Genomic DNA, 22,902 nt, shown 5'->3' with positions numbered 1-22,902 from the left:
TGAACTGACAGGATCTACCTGCCCGTTCTCACTTCACACACCTTTAGGCCTGCTGGGTATTTCCAGTGGGTTTTCCTTTGAATGGAATGTGGGAACAGGACAGGCACATGGGATTAAGACTGCATATGACTGGTGACAGCCCTGGCGCCATGGGCAGCACACTCGCCTGTAAGTCAAAAGGTCATGAGTTCAAGTCTCATTCCAGAGCATGGAGCACACAATCCAGGCTGACACTCCAATGCGGTACAGATGGAGTGCTGCACTGTCGGAGGTGCTGTCTTTCGGATGAGATGTTAAACCAAAGCCCTATCTCCCTGTCAGGTGAATGTAAAAGATCACATGGCATTATTTTGAAGAAGAGCAGGGGAGTTCTCCCCAGTATCCTAGCCAATATTTATCCCTCAATGAACATTACAAAAACAGATTATCTGGTCATTAGCACATTGCTATTTGTGGGAGTTTGCTGTAATTGGCTGCCACATTTGTTACATTGCAATGGTGATTGCACTTCAAAAAGTACTTCATTGGCTGTAACGGACTCTTGAGATAGTGAAAGGCACTATATAAATGCAAGTTTTCTTTCTTCCTTGCTGCATAAACACCAGTAGGAATGGTTGGATGAACGGCCTGCTTCCATATAGAAATTTCGGGGAATGACAATACTGATCACTGCCAAGTTTCTAAAGAGGGGTTTTGTGATTTTCGTCCTCTAATATTTTGTAAGTAAACAGATCAGAAGCATCTATGTGTAATTTTGAAAGCCTGGTGTTTGTAACTGATTAGATTGGTGGGGAAACTGAAAGCTGTACATGACTTTAATAAATTAAAAACAAAATACTGCGAATGCTGGACATCTGAACTAAAAGCAGAAAGAGGTGGCACAGGAGGTAATACTGAGATTACTACCTTTGAGGTCCTGCTTTTTAATTTATCTCCTAACTCCTTAAATTCAACTTGCAGGACATCATCTCTTTTTCTACCTATGTCGTCTGTACCGACATGTACCACAACCACTGGCTGTACACCGACCCCCACCCCACCCCTTCAGAATGTCTTGCAGCTGCTCCGAGACATCCTTGACCCTAGCACCAGGGAGGCGACATACCATCCTGGAGTCTCATTTGCAGCCACAGAAACGCCTGTCTGTTCCCCTTATAGTTGAATCTCCTGTTACTATGGCTCTCCCAGTCTTTCCCTCCCCCCCCCCCCCCACCCCACCTCCTGTGCAGCAGAGCCATCCATGGTGCCACGAATTTGGCTCTTGCTGCTTTCCCCTGGGAGGCCATCCGCCCACCCCCCCCCCCGCCCCCCCTACAGTATTCAAAGTGATATATCTGTTTGAGAGGGGGATGGCCACAGGGGACTCCTGCACTACCTGCCTGCACCTCAGCATCATGGATGCTCCACAGTGAATCCACCCGCTGCTCCAGCTGCGCAATGTGGTCAGCCAGTAGCTGCACACATGGTCGCCAGAGCCACTGGAAATCTCCCTGATTTCCCACATAGCGCAGGGGGAGCATGCCACGGGGCAGAGCTATCCTACCATGACTTACCCTTAGATTAAGCTCCTTAGTTACTCCCTTTAATTTAGAGTACTAATTACGCTAGGGACCTTATTCCACTCCAAAAACTACCTACTACAATCTAAGTCCCTACCTTTACTTTTACTTCAGCTACAGAAAGTAGTTAAAAAAGGATAGAAAGACCCACCTGTTCCTACTTACCAATCAGCTGCCTCCCCTTGTGTCACTTTCTGAACTGTGACGTCAGTCGTGGAACTCTCTCACTGTCCCTGTGAGAGTGTGTGACAGTATGCCTCATTTAAGCCGCTGGAACTCTGGCTCACCGGTGCTTGTCCCCTCGCAGGTCTGCCTTGGTCTCGCACGGATTAGCTTCCCTCATCTCTCCTGGCACAGATTGGCAACCCCCACCTCTCCCATCACAGATTGTCTTTCCCCCAGCACGGATTGGCTTTCCCCACCTCTCCCACCACAGATTGCCTTCCCCCCCCACTCCCCAGCACAGATTGCCTCCCCACCCACAGCACTGATTGTCTTTTTCCCCACCTCTCCCAGCACGGATTGGCTTTCCCCACCTCTCCCACCACAGATTGCCTCCCCCCATCACAGATTGCCTTCCCCCCCCCACTCCCCAGCACAGATTGCCTCCCCACCCACAGCACCGATTGTCTTTTTCCCCACCTCTCCCAGCACAGATTGGTCTTTTTCTCACCTCTCCCAGCACAGATTGTCTTTCCCCCAGCACGGATTGGTTTTCCCCAGTTCTTCCAGCACAGATTGGTTTCCCCCACCTCTCCCAGCACAGATTGGCTTCTCCCCGCCCCACAGTTCCCAGCACAGAGTGCCTTCCCACCCCCCATCCCCACCTCTCCCAGCACATTTGCCTTCCCCACCACCTCTCCCAGCACAATTGCCGTCCTCCCCCTTCTCTCCCAGCACTGATTGCCTCCCCCTCTCTCCCAGCACAGATTGCCTCCCCCCCAGCACAGATTGCCTTCCACCCCCCACTCCCCAGCACAGATTGTCTCCTCCACAGCTCAGATTGCCTTCTCCCCCACCACCCAGCACAGATTGGTCTTTCCCCCATCTCTCCCAGCACAGATTTTTCTTTCCCCCACCTCTCCCAGCACAGATTGTCCTTTCCCCCACCTCTCCCAGCACAGATTGGTCTTTTCCCCACCTCTCCCAGCACAGATTGGTCTTTTTCCCACCTCTCCCAGCACAGATTGTCTTTCCCCCACCTCTCCCAGCACAGATTGGTCTATTTCCCACCTCTCCCAGCACAGATTGTCTTTCTCCCACCTCTCCCAGCACAGATTGTCCTTTCCCCCACCTCTCCCAGCACAGATTGTCTTTCCCCCACCTCTCCCAGCACAGATTGTCCTTTCCCCCACCTCTCCCAGCACAGATTTTCCTTTCCCCCACCTCTCCCAGCACAGATTGTCCTTTCCCCCACCTCTCCCAGCACAGATTGTTCTTTTTCCCACCTCTCCCAGCACAGATTGTCCTTTCCCCCACCTCTCACAGCACAGATTGGTCTTTTTCCCACCTCTCCCAGCACAGATTGGTCTTTTTCCCACCTCTCCCAGCACATATTGTCCTTTCTCCCACCTCAGATTGGTCTTTTTCCCACCTCTCCCAGCACAGATTGTCCTTTCCCCCACCTCTCCCAGCACTGATTGGTCTTTTTCCCACCTCTCCCAGCACAGATTGTTCTTTTTTCCACCCCTCCCAGCACAGATTGTTCTTTTTCCCACCTCTCCCAGCACAGATTGTCTTTTCCTCCCCCCATCCCCCAGCACAGATTGCCTTCCCCCTTCCACTCCCCAGCACAGATTGCCTTCCCCTCCTCTCCCAGCACAGATTCCACCCCCCCCCCACCCCCAATCACCGATTGTCTTTCCCCCACCTCTCCCAGCACAGATTGTCCTTTCCCCCACCTCTACCAGCACAGATTGTCTTTCCCTTTTATAAAAGCAGAAAGTGCTGGAAATACTCAGCAGGTCTGGCAGCATCTGTGGAGAGAGAAACAGAGTTAACGTTTCAGGTCAATGACATTTCATCAGAACTGGGCTGTGTTTTTCTGTCTCCTCAGATACTGCCTGACCTGCTGCATATTTCAAACATTTTCTGTTTTTCTTTGAGATTTCCAGCATCTGCAGTATTTGGCCTATTCCTAGCACAGTTTGCCATCCACTCCTCTCCCACTGCTCTCCCAACCCCCACAGCCTAGAATTTGGTGCAGGGTTCACTCCACCTGAATATTTAAGCCAGAAATCTGCTATTGGTTTTACTCTATGGTAGCGACTGTTTCTCTATCCTCCTCACATTGGCTGCTCGCAGCTTCTTTAGAAACATAGAAACTAGGAGCAGGAGTAGGCCATTCGGCCCTTCGAGCCTGCTCCGCCATTCATTATGACCATGGCTGATCATGCAACTCAGTAACCTGTTCCCGATTTCGCCCCATACCCTTTGATCCCTTTAGACCCAAGAGCTATATCTAACTCCTTCTTGAAAACATACAATGTTTGGCCTCAACTGCTTTCTGTGGTAGTGAATTCCACAGACTCACCACTCTCTTGGTGAAGAAATTTCTCCTCATCTCAGTCCTGAAAGGTTTACCTTGTATCCTTAGACTATGACCCCTGGTTCTGGACACCCCCACCATCAGGAACATCCTTCCTGCATCTACCCGTCAAGTCCTGTTAGAATTTTATAGGTTTCCCAATGAAGAGTGAGCTGAAAGGCAATGGCTTGAGACCTCTGTGACCAGATCATGCTACAAGAAGCTAGGTATCTCCTCTGGCAGAAACCCATGACAATTCTGCCCTCTGTTTGCCCAGGAAGCTCACGTCCACCTGCTCTGGGCCAATATCAACAATACACTGTTAGGTTGGTGGGTTTCCCAATCCATCCAGATTATTCAGTTTTTCCTGGTCAGTTGCACCTCCTAAACTTGCAACCTGAACCACCTAGAAAAACAAGGGCATCAGGCACATCGGAAAACCACCATCTACAAGTTCCCCTCCTGACTTGGAACCATATCGCTGTTCCTTCATCATAGCTAGGTCAATATCCTGGAACTCCATCCCTACCAGCAGTGTGGGCGTACCTGCACCACACGGACCACAGCGGTTCAAGAGACCCCACTACCATATTCTCCAAGGTGTACAGGGATGGGCAGTAAATGCTGGCCTTGCCAGTGGCGTCCACATCCCATGTCCCTTTTTAAAGTGGACTGTGTGTAGAATCATACAAAAGTATCATATGCATCTACAGCATAGCCTCAGTGTCAATTAGGATCTTTGTATGGTTACACTGGATTTGGAATGTGCGCAGTTCCACATTGTGTCTGCCCTACATCGCAGCTTGTGTGGAAATAGTGAGACACTATGTTTGGCTGCCGGCTTGTCTCAGCTTGGCCAAGAGGTATTATACAGCATACAAGAACCCCCTGTGGAACAAGAAGGATATTTTGTAGGAAACGTCTATCAGGTTTCCCCGAGATTTCATGGACCTGCTATGTATGGTATTTTTGCAGAAACATAAGGACGTGTTATTTTAAATTAAAAAGCAGAGCAATCGCAGATACTCATAATGGAGCAAAGCCCTGTTGTCACACAGGGAAAGGCATTATTGGGAGATTGAAATAGAGCAGAGTGTGTTAGATCATCACACACACATTTTTGGTAAATTTTGAGCTCTTCCAAGTAAGGCAAAAGAGTGTCCCTTTTAGTCCAAAACACTCTCAGGACAGGTACAGCATGGGGTTAGATACAGAGTAAAGCTCCCTTAACACTGTCCCATCAAACACTCCCAGGACAGATACAGCACGGGGTTAGATACAGAGTAAAGCTCACTCTACACTGCCCCAGACACTACCAGGTCATGTGTGGTGACATGAAGGGGTGGGAGAGGCAGGAACCCTCACAACATTTAAGAAGTATTTAGATGAGGACTTGAAACGCCATAGCATACAAGGCTAAGAGCTAAGTGCTGGAAAATGGGATTAGAATAGGGAGGTGCTTGATGGCTGGCACAGACGATGGGCTGAAGCGCCTGTTTCTGTGAAGTATAACTCTATAACTCTATGGTTATGCCTGCTACTTCACAAGATAGAACGTGACCCTGGATGATGATCCTCAACAAGACTCCCATATGGCACCTCTTCCGGCACTTATTTAAAATCCAAATACACAGCATTCCCTGCTGCTCTTTTACCCTATCACTTTTCCTGCAATAGTGAAATTGGTAATGAGCTCCCTAGATTATTCCACTGATGTTGCCGTTAATAATTTACTCCTTATTTTGCTTGCTCTCAAACTAGATAATGGTGCTGCAAGCATAGCGTCAAATTAGAGGGAGCAAAACTCATTGCCAATGGAAGGGTCCATTATGATGCATTTTTAAAAATTCATTCTTGGGATGTTAGTGTTACTGGCAAGGCCAGCAGTTATTGCCCATCCCTAATTGCCTTTGAGAAGGTGGGTGGTGGAATGGCATGCGACACTGCCTGAGTCTCCCCCTGTTCATCTCTCAGCTGTCACTATAAGTTCATTGAAATATGTTAAAAACATGTGCTGTTGACTTTACAGGAAGCAAGTAAAATATGGTAGATTTATTCCCCTCTTGCAAAAAACAGTTTTCATTCTCATGAGTAATGCCGCTAGTGTGGTCATTCCAGTCTAGTGAGAACTGTTAGTTTTCAACACAAGATGTCTGATGGGGAAAGATAATCGGGTTACTGAAAAAGCTAGCTGACATAGCAGAGTTATTCTCTGTGTAACTAAAGATTGCTAGCAAGTCAACAGAAATCTATTGTATAATTTACCCCGACAGCTATCTCAGCTCCAGTGTGAGAACCAGCCAATATCGTCTCCAACGTCTGCACTTATTTTATCCGAGACTTGTTTCTCCCTTTCATCTTTCACCCGTAATCTTCCCATTCTTTCCATGACAATGGCTGCTCTTTTTCATCCTAAATGGATTAAAGCTCGCTCTTTGATCTTCATCAAACTCTAAATCTGTTCTCAGAAAGGGAAATGCTGCTGCTTCTTGCTCAGTTAGCATTCACAGCTAAGTGTACTCTTGAACTTACTTTATTCACTCTTGAAATGTGGGTGTCACTGGCAAGGCAGGCATTTATTGCCCATTCTTATTTCCCCTTGAGAAGGTGGTGGGCCTTCTTGAACCTTAGCTGTGCACTAAGTTTCAGGCTCCCATGTCTGGTAACACAGACCATCCCTTTTCCGTGATCCATTACTAAAATCCCTTTTTTCCATTCTGAGAAGGGGATGGTGGGGCCTTCTCCTTGAGCTGCTGCAATTTTGTGTGGCGATATTAGCAAATATATTAATCAGTTTCTCCAGGTTGAGAGAAAGAAAACTGATCTACGAGCAATATTCACTGCAATGCTAGGCCACTACCCAATTAATGTTAAGTCTATGACTCAGCGGTGTGAAAATTGATGTTAATCCAACAAAATCCCAATTCCTTTTGATTTTATTGGAGTGGGGTCGGGGGGCAGTGTGGTGGGGGAGAAGCTCTGATTAACGTCTCCCCATTTACAGCGAGGGTAACAGCAGAGAGAGGTGCAAAAATCCCAGGAAACTGTTGAGTGCCATGGTATAAGTCACTTACCCCATAATTCGCTCTTTTTCACCGTTCAAGGCTACCTCTGCCATAATGTGCCATTGCTAGTCCCCAGGAAAATCAGGGCCATTTTTTTCTCAAGATCTCTATTAAATTGATCAAGCAGAGCTGGTCATTTACAAATCTACACTGGCTGTGCTGAATTAACCCACAGTGTGGAAATGTATCTTCCAAGCACCTTCTTTGTTCCTGGGGATGATCGTTGGTTTAAGCCCCTTTGTTTCCAATTCACCAACCAGTGTGGGAAAAATACAGTTTTTTCACACCTTTTTTCAATTACTATAAGCCCTTACCCCTGAAATGATTGCAGTGCATTTTCACTGTCTCCTTTGCATGGCTAAATATTTTTCCTGTAATGGGATGTGGTGCTAAAAACTGCATGCAGCATTCCAACTGTGGTCCAACCAATCTCTTGTATAATGGTTATATAATAAGCAACTGCATAAACTAGGTTTGCATTCCTGGAATATGGAAGGTTATGGGGTAATTTGATTGAGGTTTTTAGGGTTTTGAAAGGAGTTAATAAGGTAGCTGGAGAGAAACCTTTTCCGCTGGTGGGCGAGTACTGTACAAGGAGATAACCTTAAAGTCAGAAAAGTTAAGTAACACTTCTTCGCGCAAAGGGTGATAGAAGTGTGGAATTCTCTCCCACTAAAAGCAGTAGATGCTAGCTCAATTAATCATTTTAAATTTAAATCTTATTTTCTTATGATAGAATTAGTTAGATAAGTATATAAAGGGATTATGGAGTCAAGGTGGGTGATGGATTTAAGATACAGATCAGCTGTGATCTCATTTAATGGCAGAACAGGCTTGAGGGGCTGAATGGCCTCTTCCTGTTCCTATGTTCCAATAAACTCAACACCACTTTCTTGCTTTTATATTGAACATGTATGTGTTTAAAACCCAGAATCACATTTTACTCTTTAATGGAATTTTTACCCCATCTCCCATCTAAGATCCATGTATCTACACAACAGATCTCTGTTGTTCCACTCTGCTGAGAGCCCTATTATTTTGGGTATGCTCCCTTTCACATTTCCCGACCTGCATTTGCCTCCTATCCGCCCACTCCGTAAATCTGTCAGTGCCTGTTTGAATTCTGCTTCACAGTTCAGTATAGACCCTCATTTGGGATATCATTATCAAATACTTGTGCCTATGTCCAAATTATTTATATAAATGGAAAACACATAGGAGGTTGCAGCAAAGTTCCCTGGGACAGAACACTACACACATCCAGCCAGTACATTTTCTCTACTCTGACCGAAGAGGAACCAGACAGCAGGTATCCATTGGAGCTAGAGATTGGGCCTGAAACAGAAGCAAGTCAAGAAATGGGCTTGGAGGAGGAATTAGGTAGCTGGTCTGAAGTAGAGGTAGGAAGTAGATATGAAGCAGAGTAAGGGAGTCGGCTTTGAATGACAAGCCAAAAGCAGGGCTGGAGCGAAGGGAGCAGGTATTCATGATGATTCACTGTCGATGAACACTTTTAAATAAAAAGAATAAAAAGCAATAGTCTGTCTTCAAGTCACACCTGCCAGGAATGTGTAAGGTCAGAAGAATGGCTGAATTTAGATACAGAATAACAGCAAATAAAATATGCAAGTTAGAACGATTTTCATGGTGATTAAACTCATGATTTGGACTCAGTTGGGAGAGTTTGACTCGAGAGTGGGTGAATGCAACTGAAAAGGCAACAAAATTTAACAGCAATTTAAAGGAAATTTATCGTAATTAAAGTCCTTGGAGGTTTCGAGTGGGATAAAGTGATTACAAAGAGATCATTGCTCAGTCATGACCTCTGACCTTCTGGCACACTCGGGATGCTGACAAACTCGTGATTGGATGAAAATCACGTGGTCAGTTGTGATAAATGAAAAGCTATCCTGTGGTCATTTCGTTTTCACAAGCCAATTAGCTCACTACAAGGTACATGAAAATACAGACTTCATAGAATCACAGACTCTTACAGCACAGAAGGAGGCCATTTGGCCCATCGTGTCATAGTCTCAGGATAAGGGATTGGCCATTTTGGACTGAGATGAGATATTTCTTCAGTCAGAGGGTTGTGAACGGAATTCTCTACCCCAGAGAGCTATGGATGCTCAGTCGATAGTATATTCAAGACTGAGATCGATAGATTCTTGGGCACTAAAGGATGAAAGAGATATGAGGATAGGGCAGGAAAGTGGAGTTGAAGCCTAAGATCAGCCATGATCATACTGTATGGCGGAGCAGGCTCAATGGGTCATATGGACTACTCCTGTTCCTATTTCTTGTGTTCACTTAGAGGACACAAATTTTAACTGTCATCACATCACGTCATTAACTGCAAAAGAAACAGAGGGGAGATGAGGAGAGTTTTTTATGCAGTGAGTTGTTGTGATCTGGAATGCACTGCCTGAAATGGGCGGTGGAAACAGATTCAGTAGTAACTTTCAAAAGAGAATTGAATAAATACTTGAAAGGGAAAACTTTTCAGCACTATGGGGAAAGAATGCAGGAGTGGGACTACATAAGAACATAAGAATTGGGAGCAGGAGTAGGCCGTTCAGCCCTTCGAGCCCGCTCTACCATTCAATGAGTACATGGCTGATCTTCTACTTCAACACCATTTTCCTGCACTATCCCTGTATCCCTTGATGCTTTTAATATGTAGAAATCTATCTATCTCAGTCTTGAACATACTCAATGACTGAGCCTCCACAGACCTCTTGGGGCAGAGAATTCCAAAAGATCACCACCGTCTGACAAGAAATTCCTCTTCATCTCAGTTCTAACTGGCCTGTCCCTTATTCTGAGACTGTTTCCCCTGGTTCTAGACTCCACAGCCAAGGGAAACATCCTTCCTGCATCTACCCAGTCAAGCTCTGTAATAGTTTTATGTATTTGAATAAGACCACCTCTCATTCTTCTAAACTCCAGAGAATAAAGGCCCAGTCTATTTAATCTTTCCTCATTGGACACTCCCTCCAACTGAGGAATTAGTTTGGTGAACCTTTGTTACACTCCCTCTATAACAAGTATATCTTTCCTTAGGTAAGGAGATCAAAACTGCACACAATACTCCAGGTGCAGTCTCACCAAGGCTCTATTATAATTACAGTAAGACATCTTTACTCCAATACTCAAATCCTCTTATAATAAAGGCCAACATACTATTTGCCTCCTTAATTGCTTGCTGTACTTGCATGTTAGCTTTCAGTGACTCATGTACAAGGATACCCAAGTCCCTTTGAAGTTCAACACTTCCCATCCTCTCACCATTTAAGAAATACTCTCTATTTCTGTTTTTCCTACCAAAGTGGAAAGCCTCACATTTCTCCACATTGTATTCCATCTGCCAAATTTTTGCCCACTCACTTAGCCTCTCCAAATCCCCTTGAAGTGTCTTTGCATCCTCCTCACAACTCTCACTTCCACCTAGTTTTTTGTCTTCTGCAAACTTGGAAATATTACATTTAATCCTAAATGGGAACCTAAATTGCAGTGCCAGTGTACAGGCTGTTGAGAGTAGTGAGGTAGGGGATAAGGTTACAGGGACACAAGAGGGCACTGGCAAGCAAGAACTTGGTTTAAAGTGTGTCTACTTCAACGCCAGGAGCATCCGGAATAAGGTGGGTGAGCTTGCAGCATGGGTTGGTACCTGGGATCCTGATGTTGTGGCCATTTCGGAGACATGGGTAGAGCAGGGGCAGGAATGGATGTTGCAGGTTCCGGGATTTAGATGTTTCAGAAAGAACAGAGAAGAGGGTAAAAGAGGGGGGGGTGTGGCATTGTTAATCAAGGAAAGTATTACAGCGGCAGAAAGGACGTTTGAGGACTCGTCTACTGAGGTAGTATGGGCCGAGGTTAGAAACAGGAGAGGAGAGGTCACCCTGTTGGGAGTTTTCTATAGACCTCCGAATAGTTCCAGAGATGTAGAGGAAAGGATAGCGAAGATGATTCTCGACAGGAGCGAGAGTAACAGGGTAGTGGTTATGGGGGACTTTAACTTTCCAAATATTGACTGGAAATACTATAGTTCGAGTACTTTAGATGGGTCTGTTTTTGTCCAGTGTGTGCAGGAGGGTTTTCTGACACAGTATGTGGACAGGCCAACCAGGGGCGATGCCACATTGGATTTGGTACTGGGTAATGAACCCGGCCAGGTGTTTGATTTAGATGTAGGTGAGCACTTTGGCGATAGTGATCACAATTTGGTTAGGTTTACCTTAGCGATGGGCAGGGACAGGTATATACCGCAGGGCAAGAATTATAGCTGGGGGAAAGGAAATTATGACGCGATTAGGCAAGATTTAGGATGTGTAGGATGGGGAAGGAAACTGCAGGGGATGGGCACAAACGAAATGTGGAGCTTATTCAAGGAGCAGCTAATGCGTGTCCTTGATAAGTATGTACCTGTCAGGCAGGGAGGAAGTTGTCGAGCAAGGGAGCCGTGGTTTACTCAAGAAGTTGAAGCGCTTGTCAAGAGGAAGAGGGCGGCTTATGTTAGGATGAGACGTGAAGGCTCAGTTAGGGCGCTTGAGAGTTACAAGCTAGCCAGGAAGGATCTAAAGGGAGGGCTAAGAAGAGCAAGGAGAGGACACGAGAAGTCATTGGCGGATAGGATCAAAGAAAACCCTAAGGCTTTCTATAGGTATATCAGGAATAAACGAATGATAAGAGTTAGAACAGGGCCAATCAAGGATAGTAGTGGGAAGTTGTGTGCGGAATCAGAGGAGATAGGGGAAGCGTTAAATGAATATTTTTCGTCAGTATTTACAGTAGAGAAAGAAAATGTTGCCGAGGAGATTACTGAGATACAGCCTACTAGGCTAGATGGGATTGAGATTCACAAGGAGGAGGTGTTAGCAATTTTGGAAAGAGTGAAAATAGATAAGTCCCCTGGGCCAGATGGGATTTATCCTAGGATTCTCTGGGAAGCCAGGGAGGAGATTGCAGAGCCGTTGTTGTTGATCTTTAAGTCGTCATTGTCGACAGGAGTAGTGCCGGAGGACTGGAGGATAGCAAATGTTGTCCCCTTGTTCAAGAAGGGGAGTAGAGACAGCCCTGGTAATTATAGACCTGTGAGCCTTACTTCGGTTGTGGGTAAAATGTTGGAAAAGGTTATAAGAGACAGGATTTATAATCATCTTGAAAAGAATAAGTTCATTTGCGATAGTCAGCACGGTTTTGTGAAAGGTAGGTCGTGCCTCACAAACCTTATTGAGTTTTTCGAGAAGGTGACCAAACAGGTGGATGAGGGTAAAGCCGTGGATGTGGTGTATATGGATTTCAGTAAGGCGTTTGATAAGGTTCCCCACGGTAGGCTATTGCAGAAAATACGCAAGTATGGGGTTGAAGGTGATTTAGAGCTTTGGATCAGAAATTGGCTAGCTGAAAGAAGACAGAGGGTGGTGGTTGATGGCAAATGTTCATCCTGGAGTTTAGTTACTAGTGGTGTACCGCAAGGTTCTGTTTTGGGGCCACTGCTGTTTGTCATTTTTATAAACGACCTGGATGAGGGTGTAGAAGGGTGGGTTAGTAAATTTGCGGATGACACGAAGGTCGGTGGAGTTGTGGATAGTGTCGAAGGGTGTTGTAGGGTACAGAGGGACATAGATAGGCTGCAGAGCTGGGCTGAGAGATGGCAAATGGAGTTTAATGCGGAGAAGTGTGAGGTGATTCACTTTGGAAGGAGTAACAGCAATGCAGAGTACTGGGCTAATGGGAAGATTCTTGGTAGTGTAGATGAGCAGAGAGATCTTGGTATCCAGGTACATAAATCCCTGAAAGTTGCTACCCAGGTTAATAGGGCTGTTAAGAAGGCATATGGTGTGTTAGCCTTTATTAGTAGGGGGATCGAGTTTCAGAGCCACGGGGTCATGATGCAGCTGTACAAAACTCTGGTGAGGCCGCACCTGGAGTATTGCGTGCAGTTCTGGTCACCGCATTATAGGAAGGATGTCGAAGCTTTGGAAAGGGTGCAGAGGAGATTTACTAGGATGTTGCCTGGTATGGAAGGAAGGTCTTACGAGGAAAGGCTGAGGGACTTGGGGTTGTTTTCGTTAGAGAGAAGGAGGAGGAGAGGTGACTTAATAGAGACATACAAGATAATCAGAGGGTTAGATAGGGTGGATAGTGAGAGTCTTTTTCCTCGGATGAGGATGGCAAACACGAGGGGACATAGCTTTAAGTTGAGGGGTGAAAGATATAGGACAGATGTCAGAGGTAGTTTCTTTACGCAGAGAGTAGTAGGGGCGTGGAACGCCCTGCCTGCAACAGTAGTAGACTCGCCAACTTTAAGGGCATTTAAGTGGTCATTGGATAGACATATGGATGTAAATGGAATAGTGTAGGTCAGATGATCGGCGCAACATCGAGGGCCGAAGGGCCTGTACTGCGCTGTAATATTCTAATTCTAATTCTAATAATCCCCATACCTAAATCATTGATCTAGATTACGAATGGCTGGGGCCCAAGGACTGATCCTGCGGTACCTCACGGGTCACAACCTGCCAACCTGAAAATGACTCATTTATTCCAACTCTCTGTTTTCTGTCCGTTAACCAGTTCCCAATCCATGCCAGTGTATTACCCCCCTAGTTGGACATCTCCCCCCAAGCAACGACATAGGCCTGATGGGCTGCCTTCTGTACCATACAAAATTATAACTCACCATGTCCACTTCACTGGTCTGGCAGCATCTGTGGAGAGAGAAGCAGAGTTAACGTTTCAGGTCAGTGACCCTTCATCAGAACTGACAAATATTAGAAATGTAAAAGGTTTGAAGCAAGTAAAGCCGGGGGTGGGGCAAGAGATGACAAAAGAGAAGGTGTTGATAGGACAAGGTCACAGAGAATAACTGACCAGAAAGTCATGGAACAATGGCAAACGGTATGTTAATGATGTGGTGAAAAACAAAGCATTAGTACAGAGAGGATGTCAGTTGACTGAAAAATGAACAGCCCTGGCTCCAAGCACAAACATGGCGTACCGAACTCTACCTTGCAGAGGCTCAGCGCCAACTCTCAGACACTTCTTCCTACTTCCCCCTGGACCATGACTCCCCCACTGAACATCAAGCTACTGTCCATAGGACTGTCACTGACCTCATCTCCTCTAGAGACCTTCCCTCTACAGCTTCCAACCTCGTAGACCCACAAACCCCGCTTCTACCTCCTTCCCAAAATGCACAAACAGGACTGTCCTGGCAGATCCATTGTTTCAGCCTGTTCCTGCCCCACTGAACTTATTTCTTCCTATCTTGACTCTCTCTTTTCTCCCCTGGTCCAATCTCTTCCCACTTACATCCGTGACTCTTCTGATGTGCTACGTCATTTTGACAATTTCCAGTTTCCTGGCCCTAACCGCCTCCTCTTCACTATGGACGTCCAATCTCTCTACACCTCCTTTCCCCCACCAGGATGGTTTGAAGGCTCTCCGCTTCTTCCTAGAACAGAGGCCCAACCAGTCTCCATCCATCACTACCCTCCTCCGCCTGGCTGAACTTGTTCTCACATTGAACAACTTCTCCTTCGACTCCACTCACTTCCTTCAAGTAAAAGGTGTTGCTATGGGTACCCACATGGGTCCTAGTTATGCCTGTCTTTTTGTGGGATATGTCGAACATTCCTTGTTCCAGTCCTATTCAGGCCCCCTCCCCCAACTCTTTTTCCAGTATAATGATGACTGTATCGGTGCCGTTTCCTGCTCCCGCCCGGAACTAGAAAACCTTATCAACTTTGCTTCTAATTTCCACCCTTCTCTTACCTTCACATGGTCCATCTCCGACACTGCCCTTCCCTTCCTCGACTTCTCTGTCTCCATTTCTGGGGATAGGCTGTCTACTAATATCCATTATAAGCCCACCAACTCCCACAGCTACCTCAACTACACTTCTTCACACCCTGCCTCCTGTAGGGACTCCATTCCATTCTCCCAGTTTCTCCGTCTCCGACACATCTGGTCTGGTGATGCTGCCTTCTACGATAGTGCTTCTGATATGTCTTCCTTTTTCCTCAACCGAGGAGTTCCCCCCACTGTGGTTGACAATGCCCTCAATTGTATCCGGCCCATTTCCCACACCTCTACCCTCACCCCTTCCCCTCCCTCCCAAAACCGCAATAGGGTTCCCTTGTCCTCGCTTTCCACCCCACTAGCCTCCACATCCAAAGGATCTTCCTCCGCCATTTCCGCCACATCCAGTGTGATGCCACTACCAAATGCATCTTCCCCTCCCTTCCCCTGTCAGAATTACGAAGGGATCATTCCCTCCGCGACACCCTCGTCCGCTCCTCCACTACCCCCACTACCTCGTCCCCTTCCCACGGCACCTCCGCATGCAATTGCAGGAGGTGTAATACCAGCCCATTTACCTCCTCTCTCCTCACTATCCAAGGCCCCAAACACTCCTTTCAGGTGAAGCAGTGATTTACTTGTACTTCTTTCAATTTAGTATACTGTATTCGCTGCTCACAATGTAGTCTCCTCTACACTGGGGAGACCAAATGCAGATGGGGTGACCGCTTTGCGGAACACCTCCACTCAGTCCGTAAGCATGACCCCGAGCTTCCGGTTGCTTGCCATTTCAAAACCATTCCCTGCTCTCATGCTCACATCTCTGTCCTGGGATTGCAGTAGTGTTCCAGCGAACATCAACGCAAGCTCGAGGAACAGCATCTCATTTACCGATTAGACACACGACAGCCTGCCAGACTGAATATTGAGTTCAATAATTTCAGAGCATGACGGGCCTCCTTTTTTATTTTGAGTTATTTTTTATTTGTTTATTTTATTTTAGTTTGTTTAGTTTGTTTCTACTGTGCCTACCCACTTTTTTTTAATGTTTGTGTTTGGAGCCAGGGCTGCTCATTTCTCAGTCAATTAGCACCCTCTCTGTACTAACGCTTTGTCTTTCACCACACCATTAACATACCGTTTGCCTTTGTTCCATGACTCTCTGGTCAGTTATTCTCTGTGACCTTGTCCTATCAACACCTCTTTTGTCATCTCTTGCCCCACCCCTGCTTTACTTGCATAAAACCTTTTACATTTCTAATATTTGCCAGTTCTGATGTAGGGTCACGACCTGAAACATTAACTCTGCTTCTCGCTCCACAGGTGCTGCCAGACCTGCTGAGTATTTCCAGCGTTTCTTGTTTTTATTTCAGATTTCCAGCTTCTACAGTATTTTGCTTTTATTATTACGTCTACTTCACTCCTTCCAACTTGCCCTATTTTAGTTCCAAGGACTGTACTGGATCAGGGCATTCCCATCTCCCACTTGCCGCTCCCCGGTTTCCAGGGTTTCCCTTCAGGGTTGTGCGACCATCACCATATTAGGTGGCAGCATCACCCCGAATTTCTCTTCTCTCTTGTCAAATTCTAAATGCTTACTTTATTTGTGCTAATGAAAGTTTCTCCATCTCCAAATCAGCTGTGAATTCCCATGTAAAAGCAGTGTTAAAGTTCAAATTTGCAGGAAGGAAAGGGTTACCAGTGTCCAATACCATTCAGGAAATCTGCACTGATCCTTTATGCGAGAGCTGGGAGGTATCCATGGTAACAAAGGGACTGTAATTCCTATCTCACATTTTGTTTTTTTTTAAATATATAGATATATATGTATAAATGGTTCCTGAAATAGAGTTTTTGTGTGCTAGAGGATAGATTCTTGGCAGGGCTGGCTGATCAATTGTGCCACTACTTGCCAACTCTTTCCCAGTTTCGTGCCAAACAGCAGCAGGGGTTCTGTTACACTGCAGAAAAACGCCCAGATCAAAAGCAGCCTTTAAACTCAGTGACTCCTGTCCTGTCTTTGTGAAACCAGTCAAGAAATTAATGAGGGACGGATGGGGTGCTCACATGGGCTGTATAAAAAAAAACGTTCAAATAGCTCTGAAGCTTCTCTGGCATATTAATAGGTATTAAAGAAGGCGGCAGCACTGGGTGGAAGCCTTGAGTCCTTGGATATTGGCAACATTCTTCCAGAAAGTTTGAGGAAAAGCTTCAGGTCCCTCAATCCTCAACCCCATTCATTAGCTTTAAAACTCTCCTACTCCCCTGCCGCCCTGCCCTCACTGACCCACCAATAGATCTCCTTCCCCACCCCCCAAGCTGCTGAATGGGATGGACCTGGCTGTGATGTTCTCCACAGGTTGACTATCCCACTGCTTACACTCTCTGGACTGACTCATAAAGGATGGCAGTTGCAGCTAGATACTGTGGATGTAAACTCCAGGAAGAGTTGGTGCCTTCAGAAGGTGGGAAGGTAGAGACTGGGAGAAATAAGGAAGGAGACCCAGCCCCAATTGATGTCAATGTTCTGTGGGATGATTTTTACCCATCCAGTGTCTAGTGGAAACAGCTGGAAACAAATGGTTCAACATGTTAAACAGAAGGGGTAGGCCATGATGTTTGGAGTGTGCCCCTTCATATCTGGTCCACCTGCAAAACCCCACAGCTTACTGTTCATATACAGGCTGACTGTCCTGCTCTACGCTCTTGATTCTTTACTTGGATTTCCAATATTTGCAGTTTTCCATCTTCATATTGTCGATAAATCTCCAGCTGCAACATTAGTATCTCATCACCTTTTCCAGAATTTCTTAATTGCCTTCTCATTGAGTGATATCTTCAGGCTCCTGTAGATACTCACGTGAAGGAGGTGAGCTGATGTCAGCCAAGACAACCTCCATAGAGTTTGTCCATTCCACCATAAAGAAATACCGTGTGTCAGCAGGCTATTTGACTGCAGAGGGCATCATTATTAAGGCCTATACTGCCCTCGCTGTTCAAGCATGCATTCCCCAAGCAGACAGGTGCAGGACCTATGGGGAATTGTCCCCTCCCCAGCTTGACATTGGGTGGTGGGGAGGCCAATCTTACTGCTCCAACTAAGGCACAGACTTGAATCCTGCCTCATCAGTCTAGCTCTGTACACCATGAGACTCCTTCACCCACCAAACCATCTGATGAGCTTGCCAGTCTGCTGATCTGAGATATTTATGTGGAACACGGATTCAAACTGATGATCTGGAGTCACCCGTCTCGACCCTGAGATGGTGACCCCGTTTTACGGACGCCGGCTGCTCAGAGCAGTCACATACTCTGTTCCACAGAATTGTTGAGCCAATCCGTGTTATGATACTTCTGTGCAATTCTTCACGTTCCGACACCATATACTTTTGCCTTGAAGTGTGATATCCCTTTAAGATCTTTAAGTATGCGAATGAGCTAAGTATCAGGTCGTAGTCATGTGACTCAAAGCCAGAGTCACTCTGCAACTGTTACGCCTCGAGGAAGGTCCTGTAAATAGTTTGCTCCGTCCTGTATATAATAGTTTAGCTAATAAATCTGTTTGAGATCTTCAATGAACTGAACTCCACGCATCTCATTTATGTTGCATCAGACAACATAAAGAATGCATTACTTGGTGGTAGCTGTAGTGGTAAGACAAAATCTAAGTTGAAGACCACGGGTAAAACAGCTTTGAAAACAACCTTTCCTACATCCAAAAGAGACAAAGTTCCACCGAAATACTGGCCCTAACAGTAGAAAGAAAAACGGAACTTACCTGCTGGTGTAGAAGACAGAGCACAGAATGACAGGCTGCAAGTAAATCGGGTGAGTCAGTGTGCTGACGGTCGAGGGATGCTGGTTTGAAAAAACACAAGCTTTAAAGTGTTTAAAGGATTGATTTTTTTCTAAAGACTCTGTGAAAAAAAGGGAAGACTTGACTCCTCCCTCAGGCTGATTGAGGTCAGCACCATCACAGGAGGCATCCAATTGCAAAAGCGCAGGAAAACCCCGATCACTGCAATGTCCCCATTCATGCAGCCAGAGTTCTTTTTAAATTAATTAAACCACTCAGGTGTGAAGAAGAGCTCCCATTCACGCAGCCACAGCTATAAAAATACCATTAAACCACTCGAGCGTGAACAACATAAACAAACTCTAGAAAAAAAAACAATTGCACCACGTCGTGAACAGCTGTGTAAAAAGACAACCTTAAGTGTTAAAAAAAACTCTAGTTTAAAAAGAAAGCAATTGAACTGCCTAGTGAACAACCGTGTAAACAGACCAGCTTAAGTGCTGCAAGCAAGATAAACACAAAACACTATAAAACACCTGCTCCTCTCAATCCAAGCAGCTAGTCTAAATAAGAGAGTTTCTTAAAGGGGAAATGGTGCAGAGTCATAGAACAAGTCTTAAGGCAAGTTTTAAGTAAATGAATAGCAGAAATATGGATACCAAATTTCCCAGCATGAACTCAAAAGCCATGGATATTCTATCTGAGTTCCAACATTTTAAAATAAGAATGCAGTTATGCTTCATAGACCAAGTGATTGCAGAACTAGAAAAACAGGCGATCAAAATACTGATAGCAGTTGTAAATGAGGGATTACACAGAATCAGTACCTCAGGCTTATCTGACGAGGACCAGAAAGATCCCGCAAAGGTATGTAAAGTGCTGGAACATTAGCTCCGATTAAGAATGAATTTTAGAATTCACCACCTGGAATTAATGTCCTACGGCAACAACCGCAGGAATCAATAGATCAATTCATCAGTAGATGCCATAGAAAGAGCACATGAAACAGGAGCAGAAGAAGACCAAATGGTCCATCGAGCCTGCTCCACCATTCAATATGATCATGGCTGATATTGGGCTTCAATTCCACTTTCCAGCCCGCACTCCATATCCCTCGATTCCCTGCGCGACCAAAAATCTATCTATCCCAGCCTTAAATGTAAGGGCAACGAATGAAATTTTTCAGAAACTGAGCTGTCGGACCGAATAATGGAGCTGGTGATTGCATCAACACCCATTAAAGCGTTTCAAAAAGACCTCTTGGGGAAAAAAAGAAAGGTCACAGCATTGATGCACTGCTAGAAGAGGGCAGGAAATACGAAGCCATTGTCGCTGGACAACAGCATCTGCAAGCACGAGGTGAAGCCAACAGTATTGGCATGATAACCAGGTCGAAAACAGAAAGCAAGCTGTGTGGTTGCTCTCACTCACCACAAAGTTGTCCTGTCTTTCAAGACCTGTACATGATGTGTGGTGCAAAAGGACACTGGACCTACCTATGCAAGAAATCTGGCTCCAAGAGGCAGCCAAATGTCACAGTCAGGCACAAGCAAGCAGACGACTGGCGCAGCAACAGGGCATCGGCAGCAGGGAGAGCACCAGAGATCTGCTTAAATGCAAGCCGATACACGAAGTCCACAGCAAAACAGACCTGAGACAAAAGTCAGAAGTAATTCTCAGTCAAAAGACAAGCAGGCTTTCCACATTGTGAACCAACACATCATGTTGATGAGGTCAAACAACTGAAAGCTTTCACTACTATTAACATCATGTGCCCAAAGAAAACTGGAAAACAGGACTATCTGCGTGCCAAACTGCATACGCAGCATGCGATAGGCAGAGCTAAATGATCCCATAACCAATGGATCATATCTAAGCTCTGCAGTTCTGCCACATCCAGCCGTGAATGATGGTGGACAATTAAACAACTAACTGGAGGAGGTGGCTGCACAAATATCCCCATCCTCAATGATGGGGGAGCCCAGCACATCAGTGCGAAAGATAAGGCTGAAGCATTTGCAACAATCTTCAGCCAGAAGTGCCGAGTTGATGATCCATCTTGGCCTCCTCCTGAAGTCTCCAGCATCACAGATGCCAGACTTCAGCCAATTCGATTCACTCCGCGTGATGTCAAGAAACTACTGAAGGCACTGGATACTGCAAAAGCTATGGGCCCTGACAATATTCCGGCAATAGTACTGAAGACCTGTACTCCAGAACTTGCCGCGCCCCTAGCCAAGCTGTTCCAGTACAGCTACAACACTGGCATCTACCCTGCAATGTGGAAAATTGCCCAGGTATGTCCTGTACACAAAAAGCAGGACAAGTCCAACCCGGCCAATTACCGCCCCATCAACCTACTCTCAATCATCAGTAAAGTGATGGACGGTGTCTTCAACAGTGCCATCAAGGGGCACTTGCTTAGCAATAACCTGCTCAGTGACGCTCAGTTTGGGTTCCGCCAGGGCCACTCAGCTCCTGACCTCATTACAGCCTTGGTTCAAACATGGACAAAAGAGCTGAACTCAAGAGGTGAGGTGAGAGTGACTGTCCTTGACATCAAGGCAGCATTTGACCGAGTATGGCATCAAGGAGCCCTAGCAAAACTGAGGTCAATGGGAATCAGGGGAAAAACCCTCCGCTGGCTGGAGTCATACCTAGCACAAACGAAGATGATTATGGTTGTTGGAGGTCAATCATCTGAGCTCCAGGACATCACTGCAGGAGTTCCTCAGGGTAGTGTCCTCGGCCCAACCATCTTCAGCTGCTTCATCAATGACCTTCCTTCAATCATAAGGTCAGAAGTGGGGATGTTCGCTGATGATTGCACAATGTTCAGCACCATTCGTGACTCCTCAGATACTGAAGCAGTCTGTGTAGAAATGCAGCAAGACCTGGACAATATCCAGGCTTGGGCTGATAAGTGGCAAGTAACATTCGCGCCACACAAGTGCCAGGCAATGACCATCTCCAACAAGAGAGAATCTAACCATCTCCCCTTGATATTCAACGGCATTACCATCGCTGAATCCCCCACTATCAACATCCTAGGGGCTACCATTGACCAGAAACTGAACTGGAGTAGCCATATAAATACCGTGGCTACAAGAGCAGGTCAGAGGCTAGGAATCCTGCAGCGAGTAACTCACCTCCTGACTCCCCAAAGCCTGCTCACCATCTACAAGGCACAAGTCAGGAGTATGATGGAATACTCTCCACTTGCCTGGATGGGTGCAGCTCCAACAACACTCAAGAAGCTCGACACCATCCAGGACAAAGCAGCCTGCTTGATTGGCACCCCATCTACAAACATTCACTCCATCTACCACCGACGCACAGTGGCAGCAGTGTGCACCATCTACAAGATGCACTGCAGCAATGCACCAAGGCTCCTTAGACAGCACCTTCCAAACCCGTGACCTCTACCAACTAGAAGAACAAGGGCAGAAAATACATGGGAACACCACCACCTGCAAGTTCCCATCCAAGTCACACACCATCCTGACTTGGAACGATATCGCCGTTCCTTCACTGTCGCGGGGTCAAAATCCTGGAACTCCTTTCCTAACAGCACTGTGGGTGTACCTACCCCAAATGGACTGCAGCTCACCACCACCTTTTCAAGGGCAATTAGGGATGGGCAATAAATGCTGGCCTGGCCAGTGACACCCACATCCAATGAATTAATTAAAAAAAAACAGACACTCAGGGTTAAGATTAACACTGGCCGAATCCTGAAGGATATGTACCGGAGTTGTTGGAAATCAGTGATACAACCGACAACTGCCAAGTTATCTGCATACAATGCGTCACCCATCCCTTGCAGTGGCACACTATCAATGCAATGCAGCTATGGCAGGTTGGCACGGAAACCACAAATATTTTAGCTGGTATACACGAGTGGACCAGCAGTGGCAGGACTACCAGCATGTAAGGACCTCAACATCATAACTATCGACGAGGTCACCAAGGTACCAATTACAACAGAAGAGTTCAAGGGTACACGCATCGAGTCACAGTTCCTCCAGGATCTCAGTGGTTCTGGTTTGGAAAGTATTAGCCCCTTCTCAGAGACACAACACTAAGAGAATGAAGATCAAAACACCGATGGTGAAAGTTCTTTGTCAACAGGCAGTGTTTCCTCCAGCG

The 22,902-nt window shown here is 46.1% G+C and overlaps 1 protein-coding gene across 11 annotated transcripts in view; it reads left to right on the top strand.

Annotated features, from left to right (window-relative positions):
- Positions 1 to 22,902, top strand: part of ttll5 (tubulin tyrosine ligase-like family, member 5) — a 432,290-nt gene that overhangs the window by 276,928 nt on the left and 132,460 nt on the right. The window contains exon 29 of one of the 11 annotated variants that reach the window (XM_068038457.1): positions 19,940 to 20,454. The exons of the other annotated variants lie outside the window; for them this stretch is intronic. Within the exon in view, the coding sequence (XP_067894558.1) occupies positions 19,940 to 19,946 (7 nt within the window). The 3' untranslated portion in view covers positions 19,947 to 20,454. Of the gene's footprint in view, positions 1 to 19,939; positions 20,455 to 22,902 lie in introns of those variants that run through there. 11 annotated transcript variants of the gene reach the window in all.

This window comes from Heterodontus francisci, chromosome 9 (genome assembly GCF_036365525.1).
Source record: "Heterodontus francisci isolate sHetFra1 chromosome 9, sHetFra1.hap1, whole genome shotgun sequence".
Taxonomy (NCBI): Eukaryota; Metazoa; Chordata; class Chondrichthyes; order Heterodontiformes; family Heterodontidae; genus Heterodontus; species Heterodontus francisci.
This window is presented reverse-complemented; position numbering and strand designations above follow the sequence as displayed.